This window comes from Gymnodraco acuticeps, unplaced genomic scaffold, assembly GCF_902827175.1.
Source record: "Gymnodraco acuticeps unplaced genomic scaffold, fGymAcu1.1, whole genome shotgun sequence".
NCBI lineage: Eukaryota > Metazoa > Chordata > Actinopteri > Perciformes > Bathydraconidae > Gymnodraco > Gymnodraco acuticeps.
This window is the reverse complement of record NW_022991797.1, coordinates 22,394-40,542: the sequence shown is the minus strand read 5'-3', so window position 1 is coordinate 40,542 and position 18,149 is coordinate 22,394. Positions and strand designations below refer to the sequence as shown.

Here is an 18,149-nt window from a genome sequence, read left to right as displayed (position 1 = left end):
GATATGGTGCTCTTCCTTCAGCCCCCCACCCCCCGGGTACCCTTGTCTTTTGTTTTGTTTTTTATGTCTGATATCAGCTATTTCTAATGATATGGTCATCTTTCTTCAGACCCCCGGGTACCCCTTAGTCTTGTCTGATATCAAGCTGTTTCTAATATGATACTGCGCTTCCTCTTCCTTTCAAGCCCCCCCGGGTACCTCTTAGTTCTGACTGATATCAGCTATTTCTAATGATATGGTCCTCTTCCTATTCAGCCCCCTTTCCAGGTACCCCTTAGTCTGACTGACTATCAGCTGTTTCTAATGATATGGTCCTCTTCCTTCAGCCCCCCCCCCCCCCCGGGTACCCCTTAGTCCGACTGATATCAGCTGTTTATAATGATATGGTCCTCTTCCTTCAGCCCCCCCGGGTACCCCTTAGTCTGACTGATATCAGCTGTTTATAATGATATGGTCCTCTTCCTTCAGCCCGCCCCCCCGGGTACCTCTTAGTCTGACTGATATCAGCTGTTTCTAATGATATGGTCCTCTTCCTTCAGACCCCCCGGGTACCCCTTAGTCTGACTGATATCAGCTGTTTCTAATGATATAGTCCTCTTCCTTCAGACCCCCCGGGTACCCCTTAGTCTGACTGATATCAGCTGTTTCTAATGATATGGTCCTCTTCCTTCAGCCCCCCCCCCCCCCCGGGGTACCCCTTAGTCTGACTGATATCAGATATTTCTAATGATATGTTCCTCTTTCTTCAGACCCCCCGGGTACCCCTTAGTCTGACTGATATCAGCTGTTTCTAATGATATGGTCCTCTTCCTTCAGCCCCCCCCCCCCCCGCGGGTACCCCTTAGTCTGACTGATATCAGCTGTTTCTAATTATATAGTCCTATTCCTTCGGCCCCCCGGGTACCAATTAGTCTGACTGATATCAGCTGTTTATAATGATATGGTCCTCTTCCTTCAGCCCGCCCCCCCGGGTACCTCTTAGTCTGACTGATATCAGCTGTTTATAATGATATGGTCCTCTTCCTTCAGCCCTCCTCCCCCCCCCGGGTACCCCTTAGTCTGACTGATATCAGCTGTTTCTAATGATATGGTCCTCTTCCTTCATTCCCCCTGGGTACCCCTTAGTCCGACTGATATCAGCTGTTTCTAATGATATGGTCCTCTTCCTTCAGCCCCCCCCCCCCCCCCCCCCGGGTACCCCTTAGTCTGACTGATATCAGCTGTTTCTAATGATATGGTCCTCTTCCTTCAGCCCCCCCGGGTACCCCTTAGTCTGACTGATATCAGCTGTTTATAATGATATGGTCCTCTTCCTTCAGCCCCCCCGGGTACCCCTTAGTCTGACTGATATCAGCTGTTTATAATGATATGGTCCTCTTTCTTTAGACCCCCCGGGTACCCCTTAGTCTGACTGATATCAGCTATTTCTAACGATATGGTCCTCTTCCTTCAGCCCCCCCCCCCCCCCCCCCCCCCCCGGGTACCCCTTAGTCTGTCTGATATCAGCTATTTCTAATGATATGGTCCTCTTTCTTTAGACCCCCCGGGTACCCCTTAGTCTGACTGATATCAGCTGTTTCTAATGATATGGTCCTCTTCCTTCAGCCCCCCCGGGTACCCCTTAGTCTGATTGATATCAGCTGTTTATAATGATATGGTCCTCTTCCTTCAGCCCGCCCCCCCGGGTACCTCTTAGTCTGACTGATATCAGCTGTTTATAATGATATGGTCCTCTTCCTTCAACCCCTCCGGGTACCCCTTAGTCTGACTGATATCAGCTGTTTCTAATGATATAGTCCTCTTCCTTCAGACCCCCCGGGGTACCCCTTAGTCTGACTGATATCAGCTGTTTCTAATGATATGGTCCTCTTCCTTCAGCCCCCCCGGGTACCTCTTAGTCTGACTGATATCAGCTATTTCTAATGATATGGTCCTCTTCCTTCAGACCCCCCGGGTACCCCTTAGTCCGACTGATATCAGCTGTTTATAATGATATGGTCCTCTTCCTTCAGCCCCCCCCTGGGTACCCCTTAGTCCGACTGATATCAGCTGTTTATAATGATATGGTCCTCTTCCTTCAGCCCCCCCCCGGGTACCCCTTAGTCCGACTGATATCAGCTGTTTATAATGATATGGTCCTCTTCCTTCAGCCCCCCCGGGTACCCCTTAGTCTGACTGATATCAGCTGTTTCTAATGATATGGTCCTCTTCCTTCAGCCCCCCCCCCCGGGTACCCCTTAGTCTGTCTGATATCAGCTGTTTCTAATGATATGGTCCTCTTCCTTCAGCCCCCCCCCCCGGGTACCCCTTAGTCTGTCTGATATCAGCTGTTTCTAATGATATGGTCCTCTTCCTTCAGCCCCCCCCCCCCCCCCGGGTACCCCTTAGTCTGACTGATATCAGCTGTTTCTAATGATATGGTCCTCTTCCTTCAGCCCCCCCCCGGGTACCCCTTAGTCTGACTGATATCAGCTGTTTCTAATGATATGGTCCTCTTCCTTCAGCACCCCCCCCCCCCCCCCCCCCGGGTACCCCTTAGTCTGACTGATATCAGCTGTTTCTAATGATATAGTCCTCTTCCTTCAGACCCCCCTGGTACCCCTTAGTCCGACTGATATCAGCTGTTTCTAATGATATAGTCCTCTTCCTTCAGACCCCCCGGGTACCCCTTAGTCCGACTGATATCAGCTGTTTCTAATGATATGGTCCTCTTCCTTCAGACCCCCCGGGTACCCCTTAGTCCGACTGATATCAGCTGTTTATAATGATATGGTCCTCTTCCTTCAGACCCCCCGGGTACCCCTTAGTCCGACTGATATCAGCTGTTTCTAATGATATGGTCCTCTTCCTTCAGACCCCCCGGGTACCCCTTAGTCCGACTGATATCAGCTGTTTCTAATGGTGCGTTATAGTTTTAAAATGTGATGTTTGTCTCCCTCTAGCTGTGAGATTCAGCAACAAGACACCATCGACAGCTCCATCAACTGCAACAGCTCAACTGACCAGTAAGATCTGAGCCATAAAGACACTAAACACTTACACATTCATCCTGTAAAGCACGGTCACATGAGCAGGGATGTTTCTGGAAGCTGAACTCACGTAACAATGTTCAGAGCTCTGACCACCCCCCATCTTCCCCTCTGAACAGCTGTAATCTCATGAGGCAGCCTTCCTTCTCCGCCTGTCACAACCACACCGACCCAGAGCCGTTCATCAGCGCCTGCACACACACTCTGTGCAGATACCCGTCAGTGGATGGGGTCGACTGCCAGTTTTTGGAGGCTTACGCCAAGGCCTGCAGCCTGGAAGCCAACGTGACCCTGGAGGACTGGAGGTCGACTTCTGGCTGCTGTAAGACCCTCTTTCACTGTAATATTGACAGTAGTTGTGGTTTAATACACAACTGGAAGTCCCTGCGTTTGTATAGTAGCCTGAGTATGGTCACATATACAGGATACATGTAATATGGATGGTGTGCAGTGTTCCACTTCATTCTAGGTTTATTACTTCATTCCTAGTGATAGTTTATATAATCATTGTTATTAGTGATATTATTATGATAACTATGTAACACTGTGTATGAAATATTTTAAACTAGTCTAACTTTCATAGTTGGCTCCTCATATTGGATGTTTTATTACGGTAAAGAATGTGTGTGATATCTCCTGTATATGTGAATATATATCACTTTTATCAATATATTTTAAATATATATTATTATAAATTGTTATTTATACTGTCATGAGTTTTATAATCGTTATCTGAGATCTGCCCACTAAATGTGTGTGTGTGCGCGTGTGTGTGCGTGTGTGTGTGTGCGTGCGTGTGTGTGTGTGTGTGTGTGTGTGTGTGTGTGTGTGTGTGTGTGTGTGTGTGTGTGTGTGTGTGTGTGTGTGTGTGTGTGTGTGTGTGCAGCCCCTCCCCCTCTCTGTCAGCAGCCCTGCAGTGATCATGAGTTCTGTGGAGCACAGATGTGGTTGTCGTCTCGCTGCTTCTGTCGGGCTGGGTTCGCCTCCAAGTACAGAGCCACCAAGTCTTTAGGTACGGAACTGGAGGAGAGACGCTCCTGAACGCATCACATGTTCTTTAGAGACATTAGTAGTTATTCATATCATAAATCTAATATCATTATGTGACAGGTCATCCTGACCACAGCCCTTGAATGTACTTTTCTTTCTTTGGACTTTCGGAGCTAACCATCAGTTGGTTATTTAGCACGTTTTTCTCCCTGACAACGGTTAACTTGAAGTATTGGTGTGTTTGCAGGCGAGCCGCCGGTCTGCAGGCAGGGCTCGGCCACTGTGACTCTGGCTGGATGTCTGCTGATTGACAAAGGCATCGACTTCTCCACCTTACACCTCAAAGACCCCAGCTGCAAGGGCCACATGGACCCCCAGAGCCACCTGGTGACCTTCAGCTTCGACATCAGCAACATGTGCGGGACGGAGGTCATGGTGCGTGCTTTCCTCACAACTTAAAACCAGTTGTTGTGTCAACCTCTTTTTAGTTCAGGGGCCACAAACAGCCCCATGTGATCTCCAGTGGACCGGACCAGTGAGATCACAGCATAATGACCTAAATAACCACAACTCTAAACCGTTCCCTTTGGTTTCAGTACAACAAAGTGTATTCTTAAAAATTATCTCCACACTTCAGGAAACCAATTGTTATAGGATAGGAGCATGGTCGCGCGCCGTGCTTGTCGCCGCGTTTTGATTACGTCATCACAACAACACGTTAGGTTACCAACGTAACCCTGGTCTCTGACATTCGGTGAAAGCCGAAAGGGCCTTTTTAACCATTTTCGGCCGATAATTTTCGGTGGCCGAATATTCGGGGCATCCCTAGTTATAGGATAACCCTTTATCGAAGCTTCAATATACTTTCCATTACAGGACTCATCACTTCCTGTTGTCCTGTAGAGGGCATGTCCCACTAGTTTCCTTTATTGATGAAAGAAGGACACACGTGATTCATGAACTGGATGATAAAGATATGGCCGTCAGGAGGGAAATGTTTGGAGTAATGTTTGCGCTGTGATTAAATGAACTGATTACTTTTTCTTTCACAATGCAGAAGAACGGCAGCCAGATCGTCTACGAGAACTCCATCGTGTCGAGCAACCGCTCATCGGCCGGCGTCATCACGCGCCAAGACCAACTCAAGGTCGACTTCTCCTGCTTTTACAAACAGCCGGAGCTCAAGAGTGTGTCCTTCACTATCAGAGACAGGTGAGGGTCCTCCAGGTCCTTAATGCACCACAGCTTAACATTCACAATGCTAAAGAGTGTGTGTGGTGGTGTGTGTGTGTGTGTGTGTGTGTGTGTGTGTGTGTGTGTGTGTGTGTGTGTGTGTGTGTGTGTGTGTGTGTGTGGTGTGTGTGTGTGTGTGTGTGTGTGTGTGTGTGTGTATGTGTGTGTGTGTGTGTGTGTGTGTAGCTCTATGGTGCAGCAGATCGTATCTGGAGTGTGGAACTACACTCTGACGATGAGCTCCTTCAGCGACGCCGGCCTCCTGCAGCTGGTCGGCTCGAACACGGAGATCAAGCTGAACCAGAAGGTCTGGCTGCAGCTGGAGGCCAGGGGGCTGGACGCCAACATGGTCGCCATTGTGACAGACTCCTGCTGGGCAACCAATCAGGCATCACCTGATGATTCGCTGCGATACGACCTCATCATCAACGGGTGAGGAAATAAACTCTGAGAGTTAGAACAAAATAAACTCTGACTGTTGGAACAGAATGAACTCTGAGACTTCATGGTGTGTATTTCCTGTCTCCGGGCAGATGTCCGAACCCTGCTGATGATACGGTGCAGATGCAGGGAAACGGACAGGGAACGTCCAGCGTGTTCTCCTTCAACATGTTCGAGTTCTCTGGAGGAAGCAATGAAATCTACCTGCACTGCAAACTGGAGCTGTGCCTCACACAGGGCCAGGCCTGCACTCCGGTAAGTACTAATACACCAGTAAAAGTACTCCTTATTCATGGTGTTATATTACAGGATTATTATCGCAGTTTAAAGGACGTTGAAGAAGACCAGTGTTCCTGATAGAAAAAGTAGATCAGCTAACGTTAACCAAAGTGTTACCATTTTAGATGGAAGTAATCATCAAACATCCAAATACATTGATGCACAATGTATTTTTCTGTGTTGGACCCTGAAGGCAGCATCTCCCTGGTCCAATGGGATTTCTTTTTGGGATTAAGTCAGACAATAATCTCTGTGTCAAACAAACATTTGTGATTCTTACACGTTTAGTTCAGCGGGATAATCTCCACATATTAACACCTCTTTATGATTTCTGAAGTAAAAAGCTAACGCTAAGCTAAAGGAGGCTAATGTTGGGCTATAAAGGAACTACAGCACGGTCACATGACTTCACGTCACCACCGCTAAGCTAAAGGCGGCTAATGTTGGGCTATAAAGGAACTACAGCACGGTCACATGACTTCACGTCACCACCGCTAAGCTAAAGGAGGCTAATGTTGGGCTATAAAGGAACTACAGCATGGTCACATGACTTCACGTCACCACCGCTAAGCTAAAGGTGGCTAATGTTGGGCTATAAAGGAACTACAGCACGGTCACATGACTTCACGTCACCACCGCTAAGCTAAAGGCGGCTAATGTTGGGCTATAAAGGAACTACAGCACGGTCACATGACTTCACGTCACCACCGCTAAGCTAAAGGCGGCTAATGTTGGGCTATAAAGGAACTACAAGCACGGTCACATGACTTCACGTCACCACCGCTAAGCTAAAGGAGGCTAATGTTGGGCTATAAAGGAACTACAGCACGGTCACATGACTTCACGTCACCACCGCTAAGCTAAAGGAGGCTAATGTTGGGCTATAAAGGAACTACAGCACGGTTACATGACTTCACTTCACCACCGCTAAGCTAAAGGCGGCTAATGTTGGGCTATAAAGGAAACTACAGCACGGTCACATGACTTCACGTCACCCACCGCTAAGCTAAAGGAGGCTAATGTTGGGCTATAAAGGAACTACAGCACGGTCACATGACTTCACGTCACCACCGCTAAGCTAAAGGTGGCTAATGTTGGGCTATAAAGGAACTACAGCACGGTCACATGACTTCACGTCACCACCGCTAAGCTAAAGGCGGCTAATGTTGGGCTATAAAGGAACTACAGCACGGTCACATGACTTCACGTCACTAACTATAGTTGGAATAATGTTTACAGTGGGACACACTGATTGGGGTTTAAAGTCAATCAATCAATGTTTATTTATTGCCCAATATCACAAATGTTACATTTGTCTCAGTGGACTTCACAGTTTGTACAGAATATCAGTATGACAATACGACACCCTCTGTCCTTAGACCCTCTGTCCTCAGACCCTCTGTCCTTAGACCCTCTGTCCTCAGACCCTCTGTCCTTAGACCCTCTGTCCTTAGACCCTCTGTCCTTAGACCCTCACATCGTACAAGGAAACACTTCCGGAGAAAACCCACAGTTTTAAAGGGAAAATGGGAGAAACCTCAGGGAGAGCAACAGAGGAGGGATCCCTCTCCCAGGACGGACAGACGTGCAATAGATGCCGTGTGTAAATTGAAAAGATAATACATTTGCAACATAGGTAGTCCAAATGTTTGGAAATGCATGTGTGTATAATAGGAAGATGAATCCACGAGGATATCCATCCAGGACCTATGATCCAGGACCACAGCCACGACTCAAGATCCAGGGCTCGCGATCCAGGACAGAGGAGCGCAGGATCATCCATGACTCCGGATCCCGGCGTATATAGACACCAAAAAGAAAGACATTTGGGGAAGCTGGGTTAATCGGAACATGAGAGTACACAGGTATAGACAGAGAGAAGGAAGAAGTAAGATGTCCCCCGACAAACTAAGCCTATATCAGCAAAACTAGGGGCTGAATCTAATCAGCCCTAACTATAAGCTTTATCAAAAAGGAAGGTCTTAAGCGCACTCTTAAAAACGGATAGGGTGTCTGCCGCCCGAACACAAACTGGAAGCTGATTCCACAAATGTGGAGCTTGATAAGAAAAGGCTCTGGCTCCCATTGTACTTTCAGAGACTCTAGGAACAACCTTTCATAAAGTGAAAGCTAACTTCCTGTCTGTGAAGCTAACTTCCTGTCTGTGTAGCTAACTTCCTGTCTGTGAAGCTAACTTCCTGTCTGTGAGGCTAACTTCCTGTCTGTGAAGCTAACTTCCTGGTTGCGGACGAATAGTCCATTTAGCTTCCTAACTAGGGTTGGGTATCGTTTTCAGGAGTCCCTCGTTCTTATTGAACATCCATGTTGTAGTCCGCTGTATAGAAAACTGTAGTTTCCATAGTTACCCCACAGCAGCAGACGCTCATTCAGGACGTCCGCTGGCGCATCAGAAACACGTCGGATAGTGAAAGTGCATTAGATTCTCTAAAGTACCGCAGTCTCTTCTCCTAAGTCCTTTTGAATTCTCCTATCCACTATCCCTTAACCCGTGACCTTTCACTCAGAGGTCAAGGAATAGACGTTAGGGTTAGAATTTAGGAGCTGATTTTTGGATTATCCGACTGCAACCCCTGCCTGTGAAACTAGCTTCCTGTCTGTGAGGTTAAGTTCCTGTCTGTGAAGCCGACTTCCTGTCTGTGAGGCTAACTTCCTGTCTGTGAAGCTAACTTCCTGTCTGTGAAGCTAACTTCCTGTCTGTCTACAGAGCTGTGGGGGGGGTGCTCGCAGGAGGCGTAGATCTGCTAGATTTGCTGATGGAACCGCTGCCCTCATCACGATGGCCTGGAGTAATTAAAGAGCCTTACATGGTACGACCTTCATTCATTTGAACTAATGACATCCTCGTTGAATGACTCCAATAGAAATCATGACTCATCAGTTTTCCTGCTTCTTTCCTCAGATGATTCCCGACTTTGTCTCGATTAAAAAAAAAAGCGGAAATCTCCAGAAAACGGATCATCTTGGTCTGAGATTATTCCTGATGATTCCAGTTATTCTGAGATGTAACTTCTTTATGGTGAAAAAGAATCAAAGGGTTTAGAGCAGAGTCTCCAACACGTATATCGCGAGCTCCGGTAGCTCGCGGGCAGCTTTTCAGTAGCTCGCCGCTCGATTATGGATTATAGCGTAGTAAGGTTGCTTCTTGATTTTTCGGCCGCGCCTGGACAATAACGGTTTTTTATTTTAGAATTGTTTCTGTCACACGAATATAAAATTGGTCGGTGACGCAGAGATCCAGGAACAGACGTGACAGCGGCACAGCGGCACCACACACGGAGCAGTCTGCTTCCTCCACCAACACCAGAACCAACAGCAGAATGACCCGCTCTGAATCAGGCCGTGTCGCTGCGGCTCAGAGACACACAGGGAGGGATTTGTGTTTTTGAAAAACACTCGTATGAATCAGAGTATGAATGTCCTCTTGATATTTTCAGTTGATAAATACTCGTGTAAAGTTTGTGAAGGCAGGAGGAAAGCTTCCGCGATCACCGTCTCCTCTCCGTTCCTCCAAACCCCGCCCCCTCCTGAAAATAATGAGTGACAGGCTGACAGTGACCCGATAGAACCTTTATTATTCACTTAATCACTGATTGAAGCTAATTTAATCTCATACATTCATGGGATTCATGTAACAGTAAGACAGAGAATGTGAGTGTGCACCCACATGCACTATTTTAGTTGTTATTTGTAAATACTCCTATCTGCCGTGTTCAGACTCAAGTCCTGGGTGTGATGCCACAGGACATTCAGTGTCCATTCTTTAACAGAAGGCCGTTGCTAGAAGCTGCAGCTAGACTGCAGAAGCATTGTTTTTTTGTTTTTGAGGATGGAACAACTTCACACACAGATATAGGGAGGCTAGACCTATACAATTCATTTATTATGGTTTATAATTTAATGTCAAGAATGAGAATGTTGAATGAGAAGATGGCTGAAGCGTTCAGTGTCAATCCTGTGGAGATCTCCAAAATCATGTTCAGCTTAGTCTCAGCAAAACTCACAACATGTCTGGAGCCTTGTAGAAAACTCTAAGAACATCACCAAGCAGCACTGAACACATCTGCTTTATTTGGCTCTTTGTGAAGCAGCTTTTTCTGACATGAATGAAATCTAAATACAGAACAAGACCGACTGATGAACATGTAAATGACTCTATCAGTGAACCTAAGTGGGTCCAGCATACACCTCTATGGTGGACTCCATGCAGCGCCATTCATCTCATTAACTGTAAAAAATAGTGAATGCACTTATTTTACACACGTGCCATAAGATGCTGTCCGGTGGCGATGAAGGCGATGTGTTTACTATGTGGGCCAAAATAAGAAGTGAAAACATTTTCTTTTTCTCTTGGACATGAATGTGAATCTTCAGTGATTACTATGTGGGCCATAATAATATGTGAGACATTTTTGTTTTCTTGGACCTTGATGTGAAGTTAAGATTTGTGATAAGCTTTGGGTATTGATTTCACACGTGTACAACAGTAGCTTAATTCAACTGATGAGTGCTCTGTGAATACATGGAAGCGATGCGATGCAAGTAGCTCTCAGATGGAGAAAGGTTGGAGACCCCTGGTTTAGAGGGTTTCTTCTCGTATATATGATTTCTGCTTATATGTATTAATGACTTTGTATCTGTTAAATGTGCCCAGCCTGAAGCAGAGTTAGCTTGAGAAGGAAAACACTGAAGGGAAGGATTGAAATGTGGATTATCAAGTTAATGAAGTTAAAAGCTGTATTTTTCAGAGCACGCTGTGGTACAGATGTTTACTACGTCCAGCGTTCTTTCTTTCGCCGTGTTCCAGTTCTCTGGAGGAAGAAGTGAAATGTGCCTGCTCTGCAAACTGGAGCTTATTGCTATCAGCAAATCAGAATCACAAACAAATATAATAAAGGGAGTGGATAAAAACAAGAGCTTCTGTCTTTATTCCTCTTGTGTGTGTGGTGGAAATGAACCGAGACAAACCGACACATCATAATGAAATGGTGAGGAAACCTTTCCGTTATACTGAAATGAAGATTCTTGAAATAAGACAATCTTTTAGAGTTTATTCTCACAAGAAGGTAAATCGATAAAGGCAAGGCACGTTTTTTCATACAGCACTTTTCATCACGAGTGTTACAACCCGGCTCCTGGGCTGCAACATAAAGCTGGGAGGCGAGACGAGGGGTATGAATATAAGAACAGTGTATTCATAATAAACAAGCAAGTAATGGAACCCGCAACAGGTCCCCGAGGACACGGAGAGAGCGACGTGTCCGGCTTGGCTCCTCTTGAATGCTCCCAGCAGGTGTAGCTCATCCGGCACTGGAACCTGCAATCACCCACGAACAGACGGCACCCCACGTGGTGTGGAGGGGTCGTCACACAAGGCCATTCAAAGTGCTTTACAAGACATTAAGAGTATTAAGAAACATATTATGAAATGACATTTAAAAGCAAAGGAACATGAATTAAAGTCACAGTGTGAGACACATCCGAAATGTTGAGCTCTGACTCTCAATCATTGCTCACTTTTTAGCAGAATTAGTTTCCTTTGACCTCCTTTTCTTTCTACTTTCTTGTTTAACTTATCCTTTAGTTATTTCAAGTGTTTCATGCTGAACGAACCCCCTTTGGAAAATTATAACCTGACCCCATGGTACCTTGTAGTTTTCACCAAAACTATTCCTCTTCTTAGTTTCAAGCCGTCTGCAGCGAAGTACAGAAGCCAGGGGATTTGCAAAGGGTCTTATATTCACAGAATCAGACACAAAGGGAAGAAGAGGAGTGGTCAAGGAGTCCAGGAAACATCTTCTTGCTGCATGGAGAGCCTTAGGCCCCGTCCACACGGAGACGATATCAGTTGTATCCGCTAACGTTCTGTATCCTAAAGACCAGCGGTTTTCAAAGTGTGAGGCGCGCCTCCCCTGTGGGGCGCCAGAGAGCTTCAGGGGAGGCGCGGCGTGAGAAAAAAAATAACGAGAAAAAGACGAGTAAAGTGACACTTGCAGACTTTTGGCTGTCTGTGGAGACCGAGTGCCCACCTCGCCAAAAAGGCTGTAATAGTGCTCATTCCCTTCACCTCCACCTACCTGTGTGAGTGCGGGTTTTCCGCATTGACTTTGATCAAAAGAAAGTGCCAGTCGGCTGCAGCCAGAGGATGATCTGCGTTTATTCCTGTGTGCATCAAAGACGCAGACTCATTGTTGTTGTGAGCAGGGCCGCCCCTCCCTACAGGCCAATCACGCAGGCTGCATGGGGCCCCGCCCAGAGGGCCTCAGCTGCTGTGCGCAGTTCTCCTCTCAGTTCTCCGCGCACCACCCGCTGACACGCGAGAGTGAGAGGTGACAAGGGGAGCACGTCCATGGGAGCCTGCCTGCAGGCAGCAGTCTCAGGACACCTGCACTCTGAGGACAGGAAGTGCACGCTAAGAATTCCAAAATAAAATCGCCACTATCAGTACAGCGCCACTTTCCAAACAGGAAATGCACCCAAATACAAAATAAAATCGTATGACATCGTGACACTTATTATATACATATGTATATATATATATACATATGTATATATATATATACATATGTATATATATATATATATATATATATATATATATATATATATATATATATATATATACATAGATATATACAGACACCTTGTATTGCCTACAGCCGCAGCGCCACTTTCCGAACAGGAAATGCACGCAAATACAAAATAAAATCGTACTGACACTTATATATATTTATTTATATATTTATTTATATAAATACGACATCTTGTATTTTAGTTACACCCGCTAGACAACAGTGGAGGGTTCGAGAAACAACCGTGTTTGCCGGGTGCACCGCGGCGGAGGTGGGGAGGTTCCAGTTGGGAACCTCCACCCTGCTGCGGGACCCCTGGATGGTGCATCTTGGTCACGCTTCATATCGGCCGGCCCGGGAAGGAAGAGACATGCAGAGTGGGGGAAGTCCCCCACCCCAACGCAGCACACCCTCCCGGCCATTAGAGTCGAACCCGCAGTTCGGAGGAACCGACCGCCAGAGCACCGGCACTAGGACGGGCCGGTACGGAGGCCCTCCGACAGTGGGTCGCGTTTGCCATTCGATCAGTGAGAGGAGGGGAGAAAAATGCAACAAAAATTGTCAAAATCCGTTAATATATGAGTGGGGGGGGCTGGACACAGGCCGGGCAATGTCCCCGGTAGAAACCGGGTGAAATAGCCAAAATAATGAAACCGGGGAAATAGGGGGAAAAGTGAAAATAGGCACTCGTGAGGGGAGCAGAGTCTCCTGTCAACTCCCGTTACATTCCTCCATGGTGTCATTTCAGCGAAAAATGGCTAAATCAACTTTTACGAGAACCAGGCTGGGGGGGTCAAAAGGGCTTGACCAAGGCCGACCCAAAGTGCACGGTGGGCGGACTCATCACCTCCATGATCAGTCTCCATTGTGATTTGAAAACTTCCATCAAACGAGTCTATCGGGGGCGGGGAAAAAACGTGTTCGTCAGAATCGGCATTTCCTGTACTGACAGACAGTGCAGGTGTCCTGAGAGTGCAGGCCTGCAGGCAGACCCCTCTCAGCACGTCTGTAACCCGACACCGTTGCAATGAATCGACATCTGACCAATCACGGCTTTGATAGGGCCACTAGTGCAGGTGAAGAGATGTCGGTGAAAAGACAGTTTCAGTCCGGCGCAAGCAAGAGGGGAAAAAAACAAAACATGAAGAAACTAGAGCATCACTCGAAGGTGGGTTATTGTATGAGTCCTCTGTAAGAAGGTGTCGGCGACTGACATGCAAGGATGAATGGCTGTCCACAGGCTGTTCCAACTTTAACAACTTTATTAACTTCCAGGGGAGTGAATTGAACATGCAATTGTAATTGGGTTAGGTGATATATTTTTGTGCACGGACACACAAACTGAACACTCAATTTTCCGATCGCTACCAGTGTCCTTGCGATCTTGTTAACAACAACAAGTGCATGTTACTGATGCAATATGGTTGAGACCATTCGGGCTTATTCTAGAGGGGTGCAAGGAATAGTTCAAGTAGTGGGGGAGTTTTATACAATATGTTTAAAACATAAAGATAAAAAGGTTTTAAAAAGTTATTGTATAATGTTTTAAGGAGTTGATGCTACTCAGCCAATCAAATCGGTGCAGTCAGTGAGTCAGCACGATAGATTCAAACACAGAGACGAGACAAGAAGAGAGAAACAGTCTTCATTTTCTCTTACTGGACCTCTTTGAAATGCAATTGAATACCCCTGCATTATAGAAACAACAATAATAATAATAGCAATAATAATTGGGAGGGGGGGGACGCGGCTGTTCTTATGTTGTCTGAGGGGAGGCTCACCTTCCCACACTTTGAAAACCCCTGCTATAGACGAAGGTTCGTCCACGCGAGGCCGAAACGGAGCCGCAGCTTCGGAGCCCGAAACCGATACACTTTGATAACGGCTCCCAAAGTGGGTAAGTCTGGAGACGAAACTCCGTGTGTACGCCCTATCAACTCCTGAAACGATGACGCCATAGCCCCACCTCTCCTGCTCACCTCCGCGTCACCCGCATCATTGCTGATGCATTTTGCCAACAACAACAACAATGGCGGATCACAGGGTTGTGTTCGTGCTCCAGACGCTACTGACCATGATACAGATGTTAGTGCAACATCTACAGCTCCTCTACCACAACCATCAGCAACAATAATAATATATTATAATATAATAATAATAATCGTCATCGGTCTTATTCGCTGCTTTTGGTTTATTTTGTATATAGCGCCACTTACAGGCCCGGCATATGTACTACAGTGCCTCCAGCGGGTCGAGCGTTTTCGTTTGGACAGAAAACTTTTTTGAAAACGACGTTTTCGTCTCCGTGTGGTCGAGGCCTTAATGTCTGCATTCCTGCAGTTCCCGACCTTTTCCACTCAGGGCTCACTTAAGAATCTAAAAAATGTTAGCAGCCCACATTCAACCATAAACACTACGGAGGCTAAATTAAGTTCTCATAGTACTTTTTATTTTAATTAGAAAAGGATCTGGCCATCAGTAACAAACAGACATTTTTATTACACGGTTTAGTTGAATACTCGATTCTGATTGGTCGATTCAGAACATGTGACACATTGTTAATCCAGTAGAACAGACCGATGTCATGGAGTGTAATGACTGTTGCTAAGGAGGATCGCAAAAGAAAAAGGAAAGGAGGTTCAAATCATAATAATTATTTGGCGGCCCACTTGCAATGCCTTCGCGGACCACTAGGGGACGGCAGCCCACAGGTTGGGAACTGCTGCCTTAGAGGCTAAAGGTCATCAACCTTTCACAATAGAGTGGCGAAGTCACGCCCATCTACTTCCGGTCCATGGGACCTTATTTCGGAAAAATTATGTATTGAAGTCAATGGAGAGAGAAAACGTATCTTTCGATCCCGTTTGAATTGTGCCATGAATTACACATATGATGTTTGTCCATCTTAAAAAATCATTATAATATAAGATTATGAAAAATACGCAACTAGAAAGACTACAAATCCCAGAGTGATGTCATAACTGTTTTCCTCCACTAAGAGATAGCTAAGATCAGCGCCACATAGATAGAATCTATCTATATGGCGCTGGCTAAGATAAGATCACTTTAACAAGATGCCTGTGTGCTTAGTACCAGGTTGTTATCATACCAGCAATGGGTCTTGCTCGTTCTTTCGCTTCCCGTCTGATGAAAGGACCAGAGGCCTGTACTACGAAGCTGGTTCAACCTAACCTGGATATGTTTGAGTTAGCCGGTTGGCCTGATCCAAAACATACGCGCTCTCGCTAAACTGTACTACGACGCTGGTTATCAAGTGGATCGCTCAAGCCAGCCGTGTCCTATCTAGTTAGGTGCGCGTTCACATGAAAAGGGTGGTATTTGGAGCATTCGACCAATCACAAACATGGACCCAGGGGAACCAGCTGGACCCAGGGGAACCAGCTGGACCCAGGTGAACCAGCTGAACCCAGGAGAACCAGCTGGACCCAGGTGAACCAGCTGGACCCAGGGGAACCAGCTGGAACCAGCTGCAGCTGGACCCAGGGCAACCAGCTGGACCCAGGTGAACCAGCTGAACCCAGGAGAACCAGCTGGACCCAGGTGAACCAGCTGGACCCAGGAGAACCAGCTGGAACCAGGTGAACCAGCTGGACTTAGGTGAACCAGCTGGACCCAGGAGAACCAGCTGGACCTAGGGGAACCAGCTGGACCCAGGAGAACCAGCTGGAACCAGGTGAACCAGCTGGACTTAGGTGAACCAGCTGGAACCAGGTGAACCAGCTGGACCCAGGGTAACCAGCTAGAACCAGCTGCAGCTGGACCCAGGGGAACCAGCTGGACCCAGGGGAACCAGCTGGACCCAGGAGAACCAGCTGGACCCAGGGGAACCAGCTGGACCAGCTGGACCCAGGGGAACTAGCTGGAACCAGCTGCAGCTGGACCCAGGGGAACCAGCTGGACCCAGGTGAACCAGCTGAACCCAGGAGAACCAGCTGGACCCAGGTGAACCAGCTGGACCCAGGTGAACCAGCTGGAACCAGCTGCAGCTGGACCCAGGGGAACCAGCTGGACCCAGGTGAACCAGCTGAACCCAGGAGAACCAGCTGGACCTAGGTCAACCAGCTGGAACCAGGTGAACCAGCTGGACTTAGGTGAACCAGCTGGACCCAGGAGAACCAGCTGGACCCAGGGGAACCAGCTGGACCCAGGAGAACCAGCTGGAACCAGGTGAACCAGCTGGACTTAGGTGAACCAGCTGGAACCAGGTGAACCAGCTGGACCCAGGGGAACCAGCTGGAACCAGCTGCAGCTGGACCTAGGGGAACCAGCTGGACCCAGGTGAACCAGCTAGAACCAGCTGCAGCTGGACCCCGGGGAACCAGCTGGACCCAGGTGAACCAGCTGGAACCAGCTGCAGCTGAACCCAGGAGAACCAGCTGGACCCAGGTGAACCAGCTGGACCCAGGAGAACCAGCTGGAACCAGGTGAACCAGCTGGACCCAGGAGAACCAGCTGGACCCAGGTGAACCAGCTGGACCCAGGAGAACCAGCTGGACCCAGGTGAATAGCACAACATTAAGGCCTATCCTATCACTTCACAAACAAGCTCTCAAAGTGTTGGACAGAAAAACTAAGCTATACCACCATTGCAAAATCCTGGACAAACAGAACCTGCTCAGCTGGAACATCTTTGAAAACACACTGATGCATGTCTCTTGCATCATCTGATATTTCTTAAATCTGTATTCATAGTTCCCTCTGTCAGCAATGTATCAACAACTACACACACATTTATATCAGTATTTCTCTGTGTTGTGGTTGACATGATGATGACTGTTAGGAGTTAAGGGGAGAGGCTGAGCGTCACCATGACGATGACTGTTAGGAGTTAAGGGGAGAGGCTGAGCGTCACCATGACGATGACTGTTAGGAGTTAAGGGGAGAGGCTGAGCGTCACCATGACGATGACTGTTAGGAGTTAAGGGGAGAGGCTGAGCGTCACCATGACGATGACTGTTAGGAGTTAAGGGGAGAGGCTGAGCGTCACCATGATGACTGTTAGGAGTTAAGGGGAGAGGCTGAGCGTCACCATGACGATGACTGTTAGGAGTTAAGGGCAGAGATTGAGCGTCACCATGACGATGACTGTTAGGAGTTAAGGGGAGAGGCTGAGCGTCACCATGATGACTGTTAGGAGTTAAGGGGAGAGGCTGAGCGTCACCATGACGATGACTGTTAGGAGTTAAGGGGAGAGATTCAGCGTCACCATGATGACTGTTAGGAGTTAAGGGCAGAGGCTGAGCATCACCATGATGATGACTGTTAGGAGTTAAGGGGAGAGGCTGAGCATCACCATGATGACTGTTAGGAGTTAAGGGGAGAGGCTGAGCATCACCATGATGACTGTTAGGAGTTAAGGGGAGAGGCTGAGCGTCACCATGATGACTGTTAGGAGTTAAGGGGAGAGGCTGAGCGTCACCATGACGATGACTGTTAGGAGTTAAGGGGAGAGGCTGAGCGTCACCATGATGATGACTGTTAGGAGTTAAGGGGAGAGGCTGAGCGTCACCATGATGATGACTGTTAGGAGTTAAGGGGAGAGGCTGAGCGTCACCATGATGATGAC

General features: G+C 47.5%; 1 protein-coding gene across 1 annotated transcript; it reads left to right on the top strand.

Annotated features, from left to right (window-relative positions):
• Nucleotides 1–386: 386 nt before the first annotated feature.
• Nucleotides 387–10,906, top strand: LOC117535225 (pancreatic secretory granule membrane major glycoprotein GP2-like; the record flags this gene model as incomplete). The annotated part of the gene is given in 10 exon segments (XM_034199618.1): nucleotides 387–410; nucleotides 2,943–3,005; nucleotides 3,149–3,351; nucleotides 3,916–4,041; nucleotides 4,267–4,454; nucleotides 5,077–5,231; nucleotides 5,439–5,684; nucleotides 5,786–5,948; nucleotides 8,698–8,800; nucleotides 8,893–10,906. Coding segments are annotated over 9 exon segments (1,258 nt in total), but the record flags the coding sequence as incomplete, so codon positions are not given.
• Between the last annotated feature and the right edge of the window lie 7,243 nt (nucleotides 10,907–18,149).